Consider the following 20,740-nt stretch of genomic DNA (forward strand, 5'->3'; position numbering starts at 1 on the left):
GTATATTAAATCTAAAATTTAATAAGTTGCGTCCTTGATACTCTAAATAATCCATAGCCTTTGTAGAGGAGATTGCTCGTCCAGGTAAACCCTTGGAATGCCAGTGTGTGATTTGTTGATACATTTGATTAACAAGCTGTGTGTGCTTGTATGTACATTTGTGTAACAGTCTGGAGGTGTGAAGAGTTAACCCTGTGTGTGCTGGTGGGAGTCTTGCTAGTTTGTGGAACTAGAAGCCTGTGTGCCAGTAGGGGATAGTATATTGGGGTCCTATTGCCCGTACCCAATAGGTGGTGGCTGTACCTGAAGTGTCTGGGGGTGTGAGAGCGCTGTGTTTGGGGGCGATTCCGTAGGTCTAAGAACCTGTGTGATAGGTGAGAGAGACTGCGGGCTGAAATCGTGTGTGACCTCATACAGCAAACACCCCAACGTCACGGCAGCTGGGAGCGCGTTCGTGACAAATTGGTGGCATAGCGGTGGGATGATTTAATTTCTTAGAGTATTAAGTGCATGGTTTAAGCAATTAACCCTTGCACTTATAAACTGATTGTAGCCTTGCGAGGAATACAATAGTTTTACAAGGACGAAACTCAGGGCTATAATTTTTGAAGACATACGTGCAAAGCAGTTCCCTTCCCTTCTCTCTTGTTTTTCTTTTCTATCTTTTATTTTGCAAAGTGACTGCAAGGATGGCAGCTGCTTACAAGAAAAAAGCCAAAGAAGTTTTAATTGCCCTGTGTGAGCAGCGAGGTCTCGACTGGACAGATAAAACTAAAAAGGAGCTGGTTCACGCATTATTGGAGGATGATGCAAAGAAGCAATGTGATATGGAACCTGAGCTGGGGAGCAAGACAGACCCAGAGGATCAAGGTGTGGATAATGTCACTGAACCAGAGGATCCAAGTAGGTACATTTTCATAAATCCAAAGAATCCACTTGTCATGATGAGTATGGCAGAGCTAATTGAAGAAGCTCAGCTGCGAGGTTTCTCCTGCCACAACAAGACACGCAGGGAGATCATCGAACACCTCGACTGGGAAGAGGAAAGCCCGATACATCCTTTCAGCGAGTATCGCATGATGGTCCTTATTCCGGGCTACACGATGAGTCTTATGGAACGGCTGGACTACCTGGAGGAGAGTTTTGAATACGCTCAGGAAGAGGTATCTTTCAGGGGTGGACTTCATACCCCATTCTGGCTAGATCAGTGTCGCCGGGTGGCTGACGAAAGGCAGCACCTGCAGCAGCTTCTTTCACAAGCTGGAGCAGTAATCGCCCAGCCTATAGGGGTGGCCCACGAGGAAAAGTTACCCCTGCCAGCTACAGATAACATGGAATATGCTACCGAGATTTTGCATCCAGAGGCCCCTTTTAATCTGCTGGGGGAAGGTGATGATGCTAGCAGCATACTACCAGATGCTGCACAGAATTTGCTATTGGAGGAGGCTGATTTTAAAGAGGACATAATTGTTGAGAAGACTATTTCTGGGGGAAAAATGGAAGTGCCTGAAGATATTCCCACAAATGTTTTAGTAGTTACTGATCTTGGATGGTTAAATTCTCAGTATGTTCCCGCAAATGTTGTTCCTACTATCTCTAATTCTGTTACACCGTGTGACTCAGCCCAGGTAGTATGGGATAATGCTGAACCTGCCAATGATGTGACTTTGTGTAAAGAACCTGAACTGTTCTGTAATCATTTTGCATCTGGTGCTGTGCGAGTGAAATGTGATGATGAGAAGCTGATACGTGCCAGTGTTAACTCTGGCAATTATGATGATTTACGGGAAGAACCCGAGGTGCCAGGATGTGATAAGGAAAGAGAATGTCTTATTGGACCTACTGCTTATAATGAGGATAATGTCAATAACAGTATTGTGTTAGAATCCAAACCTGTTTTTACACTGACATCTTGTCATGGGATAGGGACAGCGGACATTGTTATTGCAGATGTTGGCATTAATACTGGTGTAGATAATATGCTTACTAGAAATGGGACAGATGACAATGGGATTAATTCTGTTGTGCTAGAGAAAGACAATGTTTCTACCCAGGTAATGTGCTCGGAAGATGCTGTACCAGGTAACTGGGAGGGAGGGCAGAGTGAAGATGTGTGTTCTGTGCCTGAACCAGCTGCATACAGAGCGATTGAGCATGTGGGGGAGACACATAGTCCTGACCAACGGGAAGTAGCGAGTGACAGCAATTCTTACTTTGTTGCTGGGACCTGTAGTTCGAATGTTCACCACTCAGATCTACATCTGAGTTCTGACCATTCATCTGAGTTTTCCATAGAGACAGGGGGGTCAGTTGCTAGCCCACACTCACTTAGCCAGCCGTCTAACGGCTTAGAGGAGATACATGAGGGGCCCATACTCCCGGCTACTCTACATCCCCAGATAGATGAGTCCAAGGGGGAGGGGAGTGTCCTGTTATGTAGGCCCCAAGATAAGAAGTGCATAGGGTGTCCCACTGACAGGGAAGGTTGTAACTGGGGAGCAGGGCAGAGTAGAAGTAGGTATTCTGCTGTGCCAGCCTTAAGGGGTTCCCACTTAGAAGTACAGTATCAGGAATTCCTGGCCATTTTTCCCTCAGGCTTTCACTTAGAAGACATGAGGATTAGAGACAAAGTGCACACTGTAACAGGGTTGGTACATGAGAACGTGATACAGGCCCAGACCAGCCAGAAGCAGTGGTATGATTCCCCTGCCAGGATGATAGAGAGAAATTTTCATGATAATCGATTGAAGGCTCATAATGACAGTGAGAGCCAGCTAGCAGCTATTACAGTGGACCCAGGGGGAAATTAGATGAGATGATCTTGGGCACTGACCTGTCAGTCAATGCCCATGCCATCTCTTGAAGGGGGGAGATGTCAGGATAAAGCATAGATCTGATATGCTGAAATAGAATATTGGATGTCAGGACCCAAATAAATCTTTGCATGAATATCTAAATTAACCTGATGGTCAATTCAGATAAAGGTGTGACCAAATGAGGTCAAGAACATGTAATTGAGTTAGGTGCAGAGACCAGCTTTAGATATGCAGATCACAGACATCCATTGTATTTGATCATGTATTTCCCTAGCTAGTACTTCCCTTCAATAGGTAGTATAAACACAAACTAACCCCTAGGTGTAAATTAGAGAGCTTGCATTTATTTACAAGGGATAATTCATAACTGCAGGGTAAATAGGTTGTATCAAATGAATCCATTGATAAGCTAGTGTAACAGTTAAAGAAGCAGCGTCTGATGTAATGGTGTTTGGAGGTTTTTACATCCCAGTGTGAGGAGATAAGCCTGCCACTTTTAGCAGCTTTCAGGACATAGCACTGTTTGCTTGTGACACTTAAATAGACTTGTAGGTACCGCTCAGCATGTGGCCTGGCTCAATGGGGCCAGGGGATATCATAGCCTATATGTAATACTGTATAGACAGAAAGAATTCAGTTTTAAAATATGCCACTTAAAATCAATAAAAGCATAGATCAACCACCTATTCCTCAATAGCATGATGAAGGGCAGCTCATATGGTAAATTAAGAATTCTGACCCACAGAGAAATGAAGAAAAGGAGTGGAAGCTCTGCGAATGCCCTGTACTTATGCATGTTTGATATGAAAATATGAACAAAGTCATAGGGCATTTGTTAATATTAAGATTGGATCGATGTAACGCTGTCCAGGACAAATATATCACATTGTAGAATTGGTTAATAAATCAGGCAACAGGTAAATTTGGTTTGAAAAGGTGTCCCAGGACACAACCCCGATTAGCATTAACCCTGCCCCTGTGAATGCCGCACCCATTTGAGGTTGCTTAATAATCTGTGTTCTGAGGGAACAAATTGTCAGACTTTTGGGGATCAATCTAATTGAAGGACTGTCCATTATTTCTGCCTGCCCCAGGCATACAGATTATTATATGTAAGTAATGCTCTGTAGGTTATCTCTTTTATTTTAAACTGTTTTGCTTGTTATGTCAAATTTATTATTTGTTTATTCCTTATTTTTCTTTATATCTGAATGCCCTGTACCTTTTGTATATTAAATCTAAAATTTAATAAGTTGCGTCCTTGATACTCTAAATAATCCATAGCCTTTGTAGAGGAGATTGCTCGTCCAGGTAAACCCTTGGAATGCCAGTGTGTGATTTGTTGATACATTTGATTAACAAGCTGTGTGTGCTTGTATGTACATTTGTGTAACAGTCTGGAGGTGTGAAGAGTTAACCCTGTGTGTGCTGGTGGGAGTCTTGCTAGTTTGTGGAACTAGAAGCCTGTGTGCCAGTAGGGGATAGTATATTGGGGTCCTATTGCCCGTACCCAATAGGTGGTGGCTGTACCTGAAGTGTCTGGGGGTGTGAGAGCGCTGTGTTTGGGGGCGATTCCGTAGGTCTAAGAACCTGTGTGATAGGTGAGAGAGACTGCGGGCTGAAATCGTGTGTGACCTCATACAGCAAACACCCCAACGTCACGGCAGCTGGGAGCGCGTTCGTGACAAATCTCATATTAAAAATTCTGGCAGAACATTCCTGTTTGCCACCATCTCTGCTTGTCCACTGTACATAGTGATGCCATGTGATTTCATTAGGAGCTTCCAAACTAAAGTGTAGACCCATATACTGTAGATGTATAGGAGGACGGTATCAGGCCACACATGCTCACTTGCATGTGTTGGTACTAATAAATGCATCACGAACTGCTACTAAATATTTTAAATAGGAAATAATTGCTGAAGTCTCTGATGACTCTTTACCGTCTTCCCGGGCAAAATGAGAAATAATAATAATTAAACAATGTAGAAAAGGTTTTTTTTAACAATTTTTTTAACAATCATTGAAAGAAAAACATGTACACACAGGAAAAACAAAGCAAGATAAACACATGGTAATTTGTCCTCCCTTTAACAGAGTATCCATTGCACCGTTACAACATGTTCAAAGCAAGTTCATTAACAAATCTTAAAGCTTCCCTAAAGTGCTGCTGCAGCATTGTGCAAAACTGTTTCTCTAATTTTCATAGAATTGCAAAAGTACCCCCACAACCTAACAAAAAAATGTAATGATTGTACCTACATTATTGTTGCCCCATTAGATGAGCTACTGAAGATTGAATAGTCAAACCTCATGGAAAACAACAAGAGATCTACTATAGAACCACTGAACCTGCAAATGAGAGGCTGCTGGCCACCTCAAAGTATTTATTACAATAACATGTAATCCCTATCATATTCTTGTTATGTATTAAATATGCTCAAATTAACCTTCCTCTGTAAAGCAAGGTTTAAGCAGCCAATGGGTAGACACAGACATGTATAGAGTACCCCATTAATGTACCCCATTAATGTTTTTATACAGATCATAAGACAGCACATTGGCTAAATTTTTTCTGTTTTCTTTATGTACTGTGTTCATGTTTACTTAAAAGCCTGTTTTATTTTTGCTGCGCTATTGTGTGCTGTGTTAGCCAGTGAGATGTAACATTATTACATTTAGGTACACATTTGAACTTAAATTTGTTGATTAGTTTCTATAGTTGTGTGGCATTTTGAAAATTAAATATTTTTCAGTATTACTTTTACATTTGTTAGTGCCTTTTAACAGCATGTATTCAATGTATTGCTGTGTCTAGAAAAGCAACAAAAGAGCAATAGCCATTATTTACTTATATAAAAAAAGAGTGGGAAGGAGTTAAAGTAAAATAGTTATGCAAATACTTTATTAAAAAATAGAATTGTTACATATTTTAGTAACTTTAAAAAAAAGCATAGATATTTGGGGACTGGAGACCATTTTGTCCTTTTTCACTTTCGTTTTGTGTAGAAGAATAATTAGCATGACACTTGCCAACTCATCTGGAGGTAGTTCAGAAGCAATGTAATGCCAGAGTCTATGGAAGATATGTAAAGAACTTGATGTGATTGATTTTTAAAAATTCCCAAATTACCCAAATTGCTATGGAGCATTGGATGACAAGCTTGTCCGGAAACAGATGCTGGCTGCAAGTGGTTCAACGTTTTACAACCACAACAAATTATTTTCAATAGTTTTAATGGCAATTGATGACAGTTATTACAATGTTATTACCAATAAGATACTAGAGAGTTGCAGTTCGTAAAATTCTAAAGTCTTTAGAATTTTAGAGCGCAAAATAATGCATGGAAAGGTTAGCATTGCTAACTGCCTTGTGGAAGTAATTGAACCATATCCTCATATGTTTGTGACCAATAAAGCTTTCCTGATTTGTTTGTAAGCAATAAAGTTTTTCCTCATGTGTTTGTGATTTCATTAATCAGCTAAATTGTGCATATCATGTAGTACAATGGGCCATCTGGGATGTTTTGTGACAGGAATACAGCATAGGAGCCAACTTTTAATAGTGATGGGGAGGTGCTCTTGATCTTCACCCATATAACTGAATGTCTTACACAGACATGGTTAGTGGCAACACAAATATGGGGGGTTGCACATATAGAAAACAGTAGTCTGATCTCATAGATAGGAGTCGATTATTGACATATTGACCGTAGGAAGTAGTAAAATGGTTCAATTACCCTTTTCTTATAAGCATCAGCAATTCTTTCTCTGAGACAAACCTCTTAATTGAGAAATCATTTACTTCCACATGCCTATGTCGTAAAATGAAGACAACCAAATATTATTTATTTTTTATAGTATGGTCCCCACACTTTATTGGACCATGTTACTTATTTTACCACCTTAATAAAGTCTATTTATCTTAGAGGTACACATACTTTTTCCAACATAGACAATGAATGTTAGATAAGTATGTTCAATAAAGACAGGAAAGGGTATGACTTTCTTATTTTTTGTATATTCACATTTTCTTCATTTAGTATTAGAACTGAAATGAAGTCAGATCATATTTAAGTCAAGTGAATGCAGTAATTTAGATTATTGTAAAGTGTTCATAAAATTTATCTTATCACTTTGTCACTGACCCCTCTACTATGTCTATAGAGATTAAAATATCATAGATTTGTATTTAACTCTACCACTACATATTACAGATTATATTTTTTAATTCTTAACAATAATCATAGCTCTATTTGTTATTATTTGTTATTTTTTCCATTTGCCTTACTCATTAAATCTAAAAAAAACTAAACAAATAACATATATATATATATATATATATATATATATATATATATATATATATATATATATATATATATAACTTTGGGGTAATTGTTAATTCTTACTTACAGTGAGTGTGGCCCCTACTTGGCTTTACACATGTCACATGAAGTATAAAATTATAGCACGTCGTCGAATTATATACAATTTTAAGGGATTAGTTCTAAGCATGAAGCAGTCGTTAGTATAATAGGTATCTAACAAGTGAAATTAACAAAAAGTTTATTTAACTAATGTGTGTCCTGATGACTCAGTAATTTACCATCTGCTTTAGATTGTATGAGACCAAATAATAAAATCTGAAGGCTGTGTAAGGTGAATGACTTAAACCATTTATAATGTTACACTTGGGGTGCATGGAGCGTCAGTTAGTTGACATAATTAATTATAAATGTTTTTATGACACAGACATTTAAATTACTTATTATTCGACTTTTACAAAAACAATTCACAATGAATGGAAAGGTTTCATAATTTACTTAGAAATCAAGGTAATTACCTAAGGAATCTTTCAAGGTCTTCCCGGCTACATCTGGACCATGAAACATCTCCGAGATTCTGCCCTTTGATCCATTCTCCTGACATAATATGAAGACCATCTGCACAGGATGGGTGGTCATTGTCATGGTTAATACCCATGCTGATTTTGTCACATGTCAGGAAAAACAAAGCAAACTCAAAAATTACAAAGAAATTTCCTAAGCCCAACCTGTTTCTATATACTTGTAAAACATGAAAAGAAAAATGTTTACAATTGTATGCATCATCATCAGTTTAAAAAGCTCCAACATTCCCACCACTCTGTACAATTGTAAATGGTGTACAATAAGTACATAACACATGAGACTGGCCAAACTATCAAAGGGTCTGGCATAGTCAATATAAGAAAACCCTGGGTAACATGACTTTATTGCCCTTGGGTATTATTAATTCATTAACCAAATCAATCCATACTATAAGTTAGTGCGCATCTAAGGAATAATATACACATGAAACATAAAATATGTAGGGGCATATTCAATTGTCGGCGGATACACAGAAAATCTCGCGCTCGGCGCACTAATAGTGAGCGTAAAAACCGTTATTACGGTATTTTTCTCGCTGGATTTCAGCTCGCAGCTCCCTGAGCCGCGAGCTGAAATCCAGCTAACCATTACCGTAATAACAGTAGTAGTTTTAACGCGGCGGGGAATCCAGACAATTGAATATGCCCCATACTATATTATATATTATTTTAAACTATACTGTGGGCTTTTGTAAATTGATTATGATCATTTATGAAAAAACAATAAGAGAAACTCAAATTTGGATTTTGTGTAATGAATTGATGAGGCAATGGATTGAGATTTGGGTTCTACTGAAGTATACGATTGAAAGCCTCATGAGGATATACTAATATAATAAAGACATGGCATACATATATGTAAAATATCTTGGAAACTATATCCCTATAAGTGGTGATTTATGATGTGATCACTTACATTTGGAAAGTAGTGATGCCACTTCCATAAAATATAACTTATATATTTATATATTAATAAATTGTTGCAGTCACTTGTGTCACAATACTCATTTTGCAGACTTTTGAAATACATAGTAAAGGTAAAACACACCTGGGTATGAGGACCACTTCATACAACTTGCTTTGTTTTAAATTGAAACTTGTATGTTATAAGGAATATAACATCCCATTTCTGTATAATAAAAGGGATATTATAAGTCACCTTGGGGCTCCATGATCAATGATCAGTGAACTCCTTGTTGGCTTCTAGTATCATTATTTTTTGCAGTAGTATGTATTGTACATTATTTTAGGGGGATACCAATGCAAGGAGGAACATACAATGAGTTAGAAGTTAATCTATATTTGATAAATTGTAAAAGGTATAGGCTCTGTAGGCAGTGAAGCAGAAGGCCAATTAGCACTGATATGTTGAAGTGAAGGCATGATTTAAGAAGGAAATTAGTTAGAAACCAACTTGAAACTTGATGGTGACTGGTAAAAGAAAAGAAGGGTTTGTAATGGTTAAAGGGATATGACTGTTGAAAATGGTCAAAATGGTTGAGAAATAATAGTATAATTAATATAATACTAAGACACATATTATATTATTAACTTAGCAGGACATGAAGCTTACATTTGTAACATTTTACAGTTGAAGCCATGAGGCATCCAAAGACTAGGACTGATGATTATAAAGTTACACAGCATATTAGAAGAGGGATGTCTATAATTCATTACTCTGCTCTGATCCATTGTGTCTATCCTCTCAGCTCTCAGGTTAGGGAATACAAGTAACAAAAATGTGTTTTTGATAAAACTATGTGCCTTCTAAGGCTTTAAAATTAGATGATGTCAAGGAAAATGTTATTATATTGCATTTATATTATGTGTAAATAACAACTGAATGGAAAACTATTTGTACAAATAAATACACAATTTAATGACTTTTATTTATTTATTTTTCTATAAAAAGCCTTGGGCAAATATACTCTCATTGCATGTTGAGCTCATGGTTGTCAAGTCAACTAAAAATATTATTATCTTATAAAACCTAAGAAAGTTGCTGCCAGAAACGTTTGTGATCATCTTGCAGAAAGCTGGTGCCAATTGTAATGGATTTTTAAAGATGAACTCTTCACATTTCTTCTAGTATACTACTGCCAAAAGAGCTTTCAGTCTTCTGCCTCATGATACTAAAATTTACATTGAGTTATTTATCTTTTTACATCAACTAAACACGTAAAAGTGTATCAGGTGTAAGCAAAACATTATTTTGGCTTTCATACTGAAAATAAATGCCAGTGTAAAGCTGGCCTAGGCAACTATGCAGCCAACTTACACTAATATTCACTTGAAAGCAGAATTACTGGTAAGACAAAATTTATAAAAATGTTGCAGACAATGCAAAGTGTAAGTTGTTGCTTTGCTTTTGATAAGGGAAACATATAATTTCTTCTGCAGGTTTCAGCAGGTCAATTTCAGAGGCCATCTGCTCTCTATACTATCTTCTCTCTGCCTGAAGTTCGTATGAGGGTATACTCTTACTCAATGTATTTTACGTTTACTGACAGTTATTTGTTCAATTATAGAACACTTTCAAATGGAGTGTGGCACGAGTGACATCACCCTCTTACTGTCTAAGACATCACTACTCACCAAATAAAAGGATATCTTTTACAGGATGTTCAGAATTAAAACATTTTGTGACCACATATTTGTAGCTCAGTAGGGAACTAAGTACATGGCCCAGTGTGAGGCTGTTCTGTATCCTGCTGGAGGCAGGAGATATGTCTTAAGGAAACTAAATTCTGCCAGCCAGGAGCTTTGAAGAGTCCTGTGTTATAGAAAGAGAAGTTTAAAACCCAGACATAGGACCAGTTGGAGACAAGAGGATGTCCTCTCCTAGGAGAGCTGGAAATACACCAAATCACCACAGTGAATGACAGAGGAGGCATTTATAAGTACTGTACATTTGTATATTCAGAGACGTGGAAAATGCCCTAGGTGCCCACTTAATAGAGAGGGAAGATATAGTGAGTTAGCACTCCCTATGGGGACTAGGTATGCTATTTTATTTAAGCTGGTGTTATTGTGCTTTATAGTTGCTGACCATTAAAGCTAATTTTCTACTATTTTTTGACATCAGCTTGCACCTCACAACTAGTTTAATCAATACTAAACCACTTGGCTAGACATGGTGTGTCTCTGATATTTACCCCAGCCAAGTGGTTCTTTCCTTGGAGCTGCCATCACTGTGACAATTTGCTCCTGCCAAACATGGACCATGCTAGGATAGAGCTGCTGTGTGATACTTTGCAAAAACACTCAAAGACACAGACACCGGAGATTGACATGCTGAAGCAAGCAGTCATTGCAACTGATGCCCACTAAGAATGGTTGGTCAGCCTATTCAATCACCTGCCCATAGGACCACAGAGTGTTGTCTAGCAGGCTAAAATTACTGCACCGTTTTGTTTTGATGGTAACCTTGAAGGATGCAGGGGATTCCCGACCCAGATTCACCTACAGTTTGTACTATAAACAGCCTCATTCCCCACATAGTGGAGCAAATTAGAATATATCATATCCCTGCTTACTGACTAGGCTTTGCCCCGGCCACACCACAACACAAAAGGCACAATCTGCTAATGATATTAGTAAGGAGTTTTTGCCCACAATGAGACTAAGCTTTAACTCTCCGGGTTGCACTGCCAATACTTCCACAAGACTGGCCTAGATTGAACAGTGTCATCACTCAGTTGCTCAGTATGCCATTTATGAACCCTGGCAGCAGAGACAAGATGAGTGACTGCTTGCCTCCTTCCAGAAAGGAAATTAAAGATGAGCTCACATGCCTGTACCTTTTTTACCTCCCTCAAGAGACTCATTGCCATGCGCATTCTGCTTGAAAAATACATTATGGAGCATCAGTTACAGATGTACGGGATGGCTATTCACTATCTCCTGTCAGCTCATGAGCTACAGATAATCAGTGTGCTGTGCCATCTGAGAGCTTTGAGGAGCCCATGTAGCTTGGGAGGTCTTCATTGCACATGGATGAGAGAGCTCACCATCTTTATTGTGTGCTCCAAGGTTACTGGAAGAAAGTGTGTACAGAATTAAGAAGATCAGAGTTGTTGGGAAATGCAATTGGTCACTGTAACAGAAGGCAACTCTGGTGAGGCATTTTTCCTCCATATTCCATCCTGCAATTCCAGCTATCCATCGCCCTTTAATGAGGGACTTGCTCCATTGACACTGAAGACTTCTTGGATTCTGGAGCAATGGAGAATTTTATGGACTTGGACATTGCCCAAAAGAACTACCTCTGGCTCCTAAAATCAGGACAATGGTCTTAGAAGCAGTGGATGGACCACCCATAACCCCAACTCACGAGACCATCTGGTTGCTGATTGCTTACTGACTGTGTTGGTTATGGGAGCTGATCTTGTTCAGTACTATCCACTCATCATCACTGCAAAGGGCATAAGACTGGAACTGTAAAAGCTCTCTGCTGTGCTCAGTGGGCCAGTGCCCAGAGGGATCATCGCCATCCAGAATTTTGTGGGGTTTAGCAATGACTATAGACATTTTATCAGAAACTTTTCAAGAATAGTTAGCACTATTAGGGCCTTGACCAAATAAGGAACTCCCAAGAACTTCCCAGGCACAACAGGCTTTTGACACCTTAAAAAACCACTTCACCTCAGCACCAATCTTCTGGTATCCCAACCCCAGTCTCTAGCCTATACCCTTGAAGTGGATGCTGTCACGGGCACTAGGAGTCTTTACCCAGGGATCACCAGGTGATAAGCTTACCAGAGCAGTATAGGTGGTAATATGGTACTCTGGTAGCGGGGTGATCACGGAACAGGAGACAGCAGACGATAGAGATGCTCGGGAAAGTCTATGACTAGCAGCACTGGTAATATATATGTAGTAATACACGAGGAACTGAATGGACAAAGGACACGTGAGGGTAGTCAGTGGTCTGCGGTAGCAAGTTGTACCACTGCTATAGTGAGGAGGAATGTCCAACAGAAACGAGGAGGTGATGAGAGTCAGCGGTCTGCGTTTAGCAAGTTGTACCGCTGTCTGGGTGAAGGAATGGGATCCAGGTGAAGGTATCCGGGAAGTCAGTGGTCTGCGTTAGCAAGTTGTACCACTGCTATGTGAGAGGACACTGGAACAGGTGACACTGGAAACAGGAATCAGTGGTCTGCCTCTAGCAAGTTGTACCACTGAATATATATGTGAGGAGGAGCACGGGGAGAGACTGCAATACAGAGGATACATGGGCACCTTGAACTTGATCCACAATGACATGCACAATATAGTAATGACTGAACAGCACTGCAATAATACAAAGTCATAGAAACTATCCGGGCAAAAGATAACACAGTCAATGATGGCAAAAGTCTCAGCGGATAGTAAGCTCCAGAGGAGAACAACTCAGTCCAGCAAGATATGCAATACACCAGCACAGTCAATGAGAAGTATGCATACCGTGGTTCAGGAGCAGGCTGTCAGACAGGAGTGCAGAGATACCTGAACGGCTGGAGGCCGGCAGGGTGAAGGGCAATCAAGTAGGTGCAGCGCACAGGTAGGTAGACCAGCAGGGGAACAAATACTCAGGAAGCAGTAGTATGTAGAACTGGACTCCTGGAGGACCCTGAAGAGTAGCGATGGTCTAGACGAGATGAAAGCAGTGAGGCGCAGATCCGATGCAGACTGGCGAGTAGAGACCAGCAGGAACACTGAGAAGCACGGAGAGCGGATCAGCTGCTGCAGACACGAATAGAACTGAGGAGTAGCAGCCAGCAGGACTCTGCAGGTACACGGAGGTAGCGGATAGCAACCAGCAGGTGCAGCCACGATGAAACACGGGAGAGTAGAGCTGAGCTGGAACTGTTGAGCACGGAGAGCAGCGGATAGGAATCAGCTGTAGCAGTCTCGAGGAAACACGGGAGAGTTGAGATGAGCTGAAGGCTGTAGCGCACGGAGGCAGCAGATAGGAATCAGCCAAACAGTCACGATGAAACACAGGAGAGTTGAAGTGGTCTGAGGGCTGTAGTGCACGGAGGCAGCGGATAGGAATCAGCAACAGTCACGATGAAACACAGCAGAGTTGAAGTGGTCTGAAGACTGTAGTGCACGGAGGCAGCGGATAGGAATCAGCTAACAGTCACGATGAAACACAGGTGAGTTGAAGTGGTCTGAAGACTGTAGTGCATGGAGGCAGCGGATAGGAATCAGCTAACAGTCACGATGAAACACAGGAGAGTTGAAGTGGTCTGAAGACTGTAGTGCACGGAGGCAGCGGATAGGAATCAGCTAACAGTCACGATGAAACACAGAAGAGTTGAAGTGGTCTGGAAACCACAGGAGTAGAAGTGGTCTGGAAACCACAGGAATCAGCAGCACTGAATACACGAGGAAACACAGGAACACCTTCAGAGGCTCATGGGGAATGAGACTCCAAGATCAGGCAACGAGGTATGGACAGCAGGTGCTTTAAATAGGGAGTGTTGCCTGATCAGCCAATTAAGTTAAAGGAACAGGTACTGAAGGTTTTGAAAGGGATGCGCATGCGCAGACCCTCAGTATGGTGGACGGCCACGGTTCCTAAACACACGGGAAGAAGCACTCGCAGTCTGGTGAGTGACAGATGCATCAGAGAGAGGAGTGGGAGCTGTGCTCTCCCAGTCTGACAACTAGGATGTCCTTCATCCCTGCTTTTTCTTTTCTAAAAGGTTCACTTCTGCTGAGGTCAACTATGATGTGGGAATCTGTGAGCTGCTTTACATCCATCACCATGGATTGCAAAGTGGAGGCACCTTCTAGAGGTGGCCAGAGTCCCTCTCTCTGTTCTCACAGACTACAAGAACCAGCAGTATATTCAGAGGACCAAAAGATTGAACTTTGGACAAGCACGATGGACACTATTCCTAACCCCTGTCAACTTCATAACAACATACCGAACTATATCCAGTAACATCAAGGCTGCCACACTCTGGAGTTCTCTCCCAAATGATCCATCACAGAGGGACAAAAACATTATCCCCCAGGCTTGATTCTGGGAGCGCCCATTTCTTCAAAGTTGCTGGATAGGATCCAGGTCACAAGCTCACCAAGTCTCACCAATCTTTCTTTCCGAGGCACCAGAAAGAAAGATGTGTTGTGTATCCGATTGCTACCCCAGCCAAGTGATTGTTTCCTGGGAGCTGCCAGCACTGTGACACTTTGTCTGCTACTTTTATGCTAATCCCACCAAAGTATAGTGAAGAATGCATTCAATTAAATGGTCTGCACAAGATCAAGTTTCGGAATGATGGGAGCTAGTTACATGTTAATTTAGAGCAAATATACTTGAATATATTGGCCTGCAAGTAGAGTAAAATAACTGTATCTGCAACTGCCAGAAAACCCAGGGAAGTGTCAAGTGTCAGTACTGTTTAATGAATGATCCTTGTGTAAAAGTGAAAGCAATAATATAGTAAATGTTTTAAACTGGTGAAAGATAGCATAGGGAAGCCTATTTAACAAGGATTGCCAATTGGAACTGAAAGTCCAAGTCCTAGCTTTGTGGCCAAAATATAGCATAATAGAATGCTTACGTTTAACTGTAAATTTAGGCCCTAAAGATGAGAAGTAATATGAGAATCTGATGAAGAACTAACAGGGTTAAGAAGTTGTGGCTCCAATTGCATAGTTACATATCTTTGCCTTATCAGTTTATTTTACCAATTATTTGCAATATAGCTAATATTCTCTAAAAACTTCAAACTCAAACATGAAATGAATAACACCATTTTATTTAGCGCTAGCTTTAATGTTGCCCAGTCTGTTTAGGACATTTATAGCATTTGCTTCAAACTATTTGTTTATAAATAAACAATGGTAAGCAGTAACGGGAAAGAGTTAATCAATGCAGCCTTATGTACTTGGAATGATATTTAAGTTGGTCTTTCATTCAGATGCCACAGATATCTTAGACTGAGATTTTATTTTCAAGACTGAATTTGGAACAATGTCTGTGTAACAGTCAGCAGATGTGGTAGATCCTATTATTCTTTTTTACTGCCAGCTAGAATTCTTCACCTTTTTTCACCTTAACTTTATTAGGTTTTCAATATGTCTAAATAATAGTGCAAAGAGAGCTTCAATTTGAAAAAAAACATGAGTGGGAAAAATATGAAGACTGTTTTTAAGAATAGTCAAAAAATACAATGGATTCCATTTGTAGCATTCATATGTTATATGAAGGATTTTGGCTATGCTTATTTTTTTCACGAACACTATTAAAATGACAAGACTACTGCAGGTTTGTATTTAAGTTTGATCATAGGAAATAAAGAATATGGAAAATATTCAAAAATTCCGATATATATCATAAACCTATTTTTGTGTATTTGAGTCCCTTTCTACAGGTATGCACATTGTTTTGACTTTTTGGGGCATATTTAATTGTCGGCGGAAACGCCAAAAATCTTGCGCTCTGCGCACTATTACCGTTATTATGGTAATAGTGCGCAGAAAAAACGTTATTACGGTAGTTTTCTCGCTGGATTTCAGCTCGCAGCTCCCAGAGCCGCGAGCTGAAATCCAGCTAACTATTACCATAGTAACGGTAGTAGTTTTAACGCCGCAGAAATTGAATATGCCCCTTTGGATAAGCAAAATCCTTGAGTATGATACCTGGAGCACTATCTAAGAGCATTTCAAATAGAATAAAGCAATTATATGCACACATAAGTCAGTGTAATTCTAAGGAACATATATGACACCTTAAATGAAAACAGCACTCAGACAGCACTTAATATCACTTACGCTCATGACTTAATGGAAACAAAACACAAATGGGGAGATTTCATTCAGCGCAAGGTGTCTCCAGAACGTCCACGGAAACACATTGTGCCAATGTTATGGCAGCAATCTCTTCTCATATTTTCTTGCATCCCGTAGAGTAGCGCAGAAAACTGAGCAGGGAGTCCTACTCTAATAGCTGAATATAGGTGCAGCTGAAGATCGAGGCTAATTGAATCCCCCCTTAAGTGTCCAATGTATTTTAGGAGCAGACAGAAAAGTTATAACTCTGAAGTGATGTTACTGCTCCCATGTGCATTCTAAATATGAAACAAACAATAAACAATGTCACACAAAACATGAAGTCATTTCCTAGAAGGAGTTGTGCAAATATAAATGTGCTTACCAAATAAAATACCTAGATTGTGCAAATTGAGTCCCTTTGCAAGAAATGGTCTATGACACCTTAAAGATTAAGTTGTTGTGTGGGCCTAAAAATGCTCTGCGACCATCTGCCAATTCAAATGTGTGTTTACTTAATTTGATAAGCTAGAAATACTTTTCAGATGAACTTACTTGTGACCCATCTCATGAGCGATAGTAAACGCGAGGTTCAGCCCATTATCTTCTGCGATGATGCATTTTCTTTTTTCGCTGCACATTCCATTCAGATATGCAATGCCTGAAATGTAGTTTTTGACTCATTAGAATTATTGGAATTGTAATGGCATAATGTTATTAATGGTACTCTATATTTCTGAGTGAAAATTATATCATTAAATACAAAGTATAAAGCCTATAAAGTAAAAGTGTTTTGGAGAATAGAGATTGTTTATATCTTAGCTTCTCTTTGTATTTCTATGCTGATAATTTTATGAATGAGCTTTATTTTGTTTTTAATACTACAGTGCAACCGGACTGTTCCTAATTACATATTTAGGAATAAAACCTTGCCGATGGCTATTAACATTTTCTGGGCAGCGATATTGTTTTCATTCATGTTTTTGCATATGAATACTGATGATCATAGAGTTTAACTTTAATTCTATTTATATATAGACAGCCTGTTTACTCCCCATTTTATAAATTGATTATTAGCTCTGAAAGAAACATTGCATCTATTCATATAAAGTGTGATTTTTTAATATCCTGCTTGTCATAAAATAGTATGATGGAAGATATATTATGGTCCTAGCCTTAAATCTAACACTCTATGTTATTTACGATGTAAAAGGGTTTTCCTTGCTTTTCCATTTGTGTATTATGAATGAATAAATAATTTATGGTACATTCTAATAAGCATGTCAATCTTTTTTATTAATATGTTTTTAATACAATATTCAGACACTTTTTCATTTGCTATTCTAGTTTTTTTGTCTATATTGAGTCACTCAGTATTTGAGATCACTCTTTCTGTTGTTAGGTGGGTACAGAAGGAACTGGCAAGGTTGAGGGCACAGATAGAAACTTAGAATTTGATGGCAGAGAAAAAAACACTTGTTCCATCCAGTGTGTTCAATTCAGTGCATAGATTTGGGTGACGTGGTTTACAGCACATCAATGCTTCTAATAAATGCCGAAGTGACAACATCACTAAATATGTATAATAAAAATGACATCATTACATACTTTTAATTCGTCACCTGTAATATAGTCATTTATGAAATACATTGATCAAGCAGGGTTCTCTTACCTCTCTGTCTGTATGTATTACCCAGTAGTGTCTTATAAATGTTTGTTCCCAATTGTAAAGCGCTACGGAATTTGCTGGCTCTATATAAATAAATGTTGATGATGATGATGATGATGATGATATCATCTTACCCCCTGATCTTTGAAATATAGTTAAAACACCCTGTATTGGGTGATTGGGCTCTGTTATGGGATAAGTGATTTGTAGTAGAGATGGGCGAGCTCGGTTGACCTAGATCCGAATCCATCCGAATTTCGCCTATCCGAGTACCGAGCCGAGCAGGCTCGGTACTCTCCTGTCCATTTGGAATCGAAATGGAGGCAAAACGTCATTGTGACGTATTAGTATATCTGAGCTCGGTTCTCGCGAGATTTGAAAAGCATAAATACCAGCCTCCAGAGCAATCCATCGCCATTTGACAGAGGGAGAAAGCAGGGTTAGGTCAGAGGCTGTATTAGCGCAGGGACAGAGCAATAATTGTACACCTTATTCTTTCTATTATTCTTTCATTTCAAATCTATTCAATTCTATTATTAAATCAAATTCTATTAGCAATTGTTAGAGCAGGAAGAGAGGAGGATAGAGGAGGCTTATTTTTCAATTTTTTGCACCACAAGTGATTTCGAGTCTCCCATATTCCCCAGTGTTTTAGACTATTTATTCTGGCTGTCAAAAGTGATATCTGTCAGCAGTATTTCTAAAAAATGTTTGCACTACAAGTGCTTTGGGGTCTTCCATATTCCCCAGTGTGAAACAATAATTTTTCTGGCTGTCAAAAGTGATATTTGTCAGCAGTATTTATAAAATTTGTTTGCACTACAAGTGCTTTGGGATGTCCCATATTCCCCAATGTGAAACAATAATTTTTCTGGCTGTCAAAAGTGATATTTGTCAGCAGTATTTATAAAATTTGTTTGTACTACAAGTGCTTTGGTGTGTCCCAAAAAGTCATATTTGTCAGCAGTATCTATCTAATACAATTTTTGGCACTACAAGTGTTTTGGGCTCATTAAAATGGATTCAAAGCAGTCCACATATGAGCAGAATCAGCAGCCAGGTTCTGTCACAAGTCCTGATGGTAGTGTTCCCAGTACGTCATCTGGTAAAGGTGATGTAAAAGTACATAGTCTTTTTAAATCAGGGAAAAAAACACCAAAATTTTTTTACCGCGTTGAAGCGAAAAATAAGTGTAACTGAGGAAAAGTTAAGTGCCGATAAAAATAAAATTGCCAACATGCCATTCTACACACGCAGTGGCAAAAAAAGAATGAGGCCTTCGCCTTTCTCTATTAGTGGCAGATCAAAAAATGTAACCGAGCCTTCTTCTTGTACCGTCACTCGTAGCAAAGCAAGACAAGGTAATTTCTAGAGTCTAAAAGTGGCGCAAAACTACTGTTACGCGTCAAAGCCGAGCTGCAAGAAAACAGTTAGGCATTAGAGGATAATGTATGCTGTGAATCAGAAATGACACCAATCCCTGTGGAGAGTCCATCCACCAGTGGGATGTCTAATCATGAGCATTCTGTTAGTGTACCCATAAAGAAGGGTCCTTTCAGCAATTCTGCTGATGTTTGCCTGAACAGTCCGAGTGTAGCCGATGATACACAAATTGAGGATGCCACTTTAGAATTAGAAGAGGATGAGGGGGAGATTTGTTTAGGTGACGAGGGCACTAATGAGGATGTTGATGAGGATGAGGTTATTTGTGTAAGTCCTGCACCAGTGGTAGCAGTTCTGGCACGTGATAAGAAAAAGGCCATTGTCATGCCTGGTCATAAAACAAAAAAATCCACTTCTTATGTGTGGAATTATTTCTACCCAAATCCAGACAACAATTGTATAGCCATTTGTAGTGTATGTCAAGCCACAGTCAGTCGAGGGAGAGACCTTAACCATCTTGGAACCTCGTCTATTTTACGCCACTTGACGAGAGTTCATGGCAAAATGTTGGGAAAAGCTGAAAGTTCTTCCAAAAAAATTACAAGCACTCCATCATCAGCTAGGACCCTTCGGTCACAAACATCCCGACGGCTACAAAATACACCCACAACACCATCCACATCAATATCCTCAGTAGCGCTCAGAGTTAGCCTTGCATCCCACTTAGTAAGGCTGGATGACTCCTGCACTATAATTGTAGAAAGCGTTAGTCCCACTGCTGCTGCTGTTGCTGCTGCTGGGTGTGGATCGTCAGCCCAGAGGAAGGCCTAGAAAATGAGCAGTCCTACATTTCAACAATTAAGCAAATATGACAGCAGTCACCCAGTCGCCAAGCAAATCACAGACGCCATGGCTACCATGTTAGTGTTAGATCTGGCTCCAATATCCACAATAAACGCAGCTGGTTTTTCACAGTTAACTGAGGTTTTGTGTCCGCGTTACAGAATTCCATCGCGACACCATTTTTCCCGTAAAGCTATTCCACAACTATACCAAAAAGTGTGTACAAATGTAGAGATTGCACTGAAAAATGCCATTCTGCCCACTGTCCACTTAACCACAGATATGTGGACAAGTGTAAGTGACCAAACCAAAGACTATATGACTGTGACAGCCCACTGGGTTGGTCATTCA

The 20,740-nt window shown here is 39.6% G+C and overlaps 1 protein-coding gene and 1 long non-coding RNA gene across 2 annotated transcripts in view; one reads left to right on the plus strand and one right to left on the minus strand.

The window, feature by feature from the left end:
* The window catches only part of LOC142097156 (uncharacterized), a 73,793-nt gene extending 68,457 nt beyond the window's left edge, over positions 1 to 5,336 (plus strand). Inside the window, exon 3 of the long non-coding RNA XR_012678138.1 lies at positions 5,098 to 5,336. This is a non-coding gene — a long non-coding RNA (uncharacterized LOC142097156). The remainder of the gene's footprint in view (positions 1 to 5,097) is intronic.
* ADAMTS19 (ADAM metallopeptidase with thrombospondin type 1 motif 19) overlaps positions 1 to 20,740 on the minus strand; it is a 205,152-nt gene that overhangs the window by 86,955 nt on the left and 97,457 nt on the right. The window contains exons 8-9 of the mRNA XM_075178766.1: positions 17,050 to 17,155; positions 7,663 to 7,803 (exon numbers count right to left, since the gene is read on the minus strand). Of these exons, the coding sequence (XP_075034867.1) occupies positions 7,663 to 7,803; positions 17,050 to 17,155 (247 nt within the window). The remainder of the gene's footprint in view (positions 1 to 7,662; positions 7,804 to 17,049; positions 17,156 to 20,740) is intronic.

This window comes from Mixophyes fleayi, chromosome 1 (genome assembly GCF_038048845.1).
Source record: "Mixophyes fleayi isolate aMixFle1 chromosome 1, aMixFle1.hap1, whole genome shotgun sequence".
Classification (NCBI taxonomy): Eukaryota; Metazoa; Chordata; class Amphibia; order Anura; family Limnodynastidae; genus Mixophyes; species Mixophyes fleayi.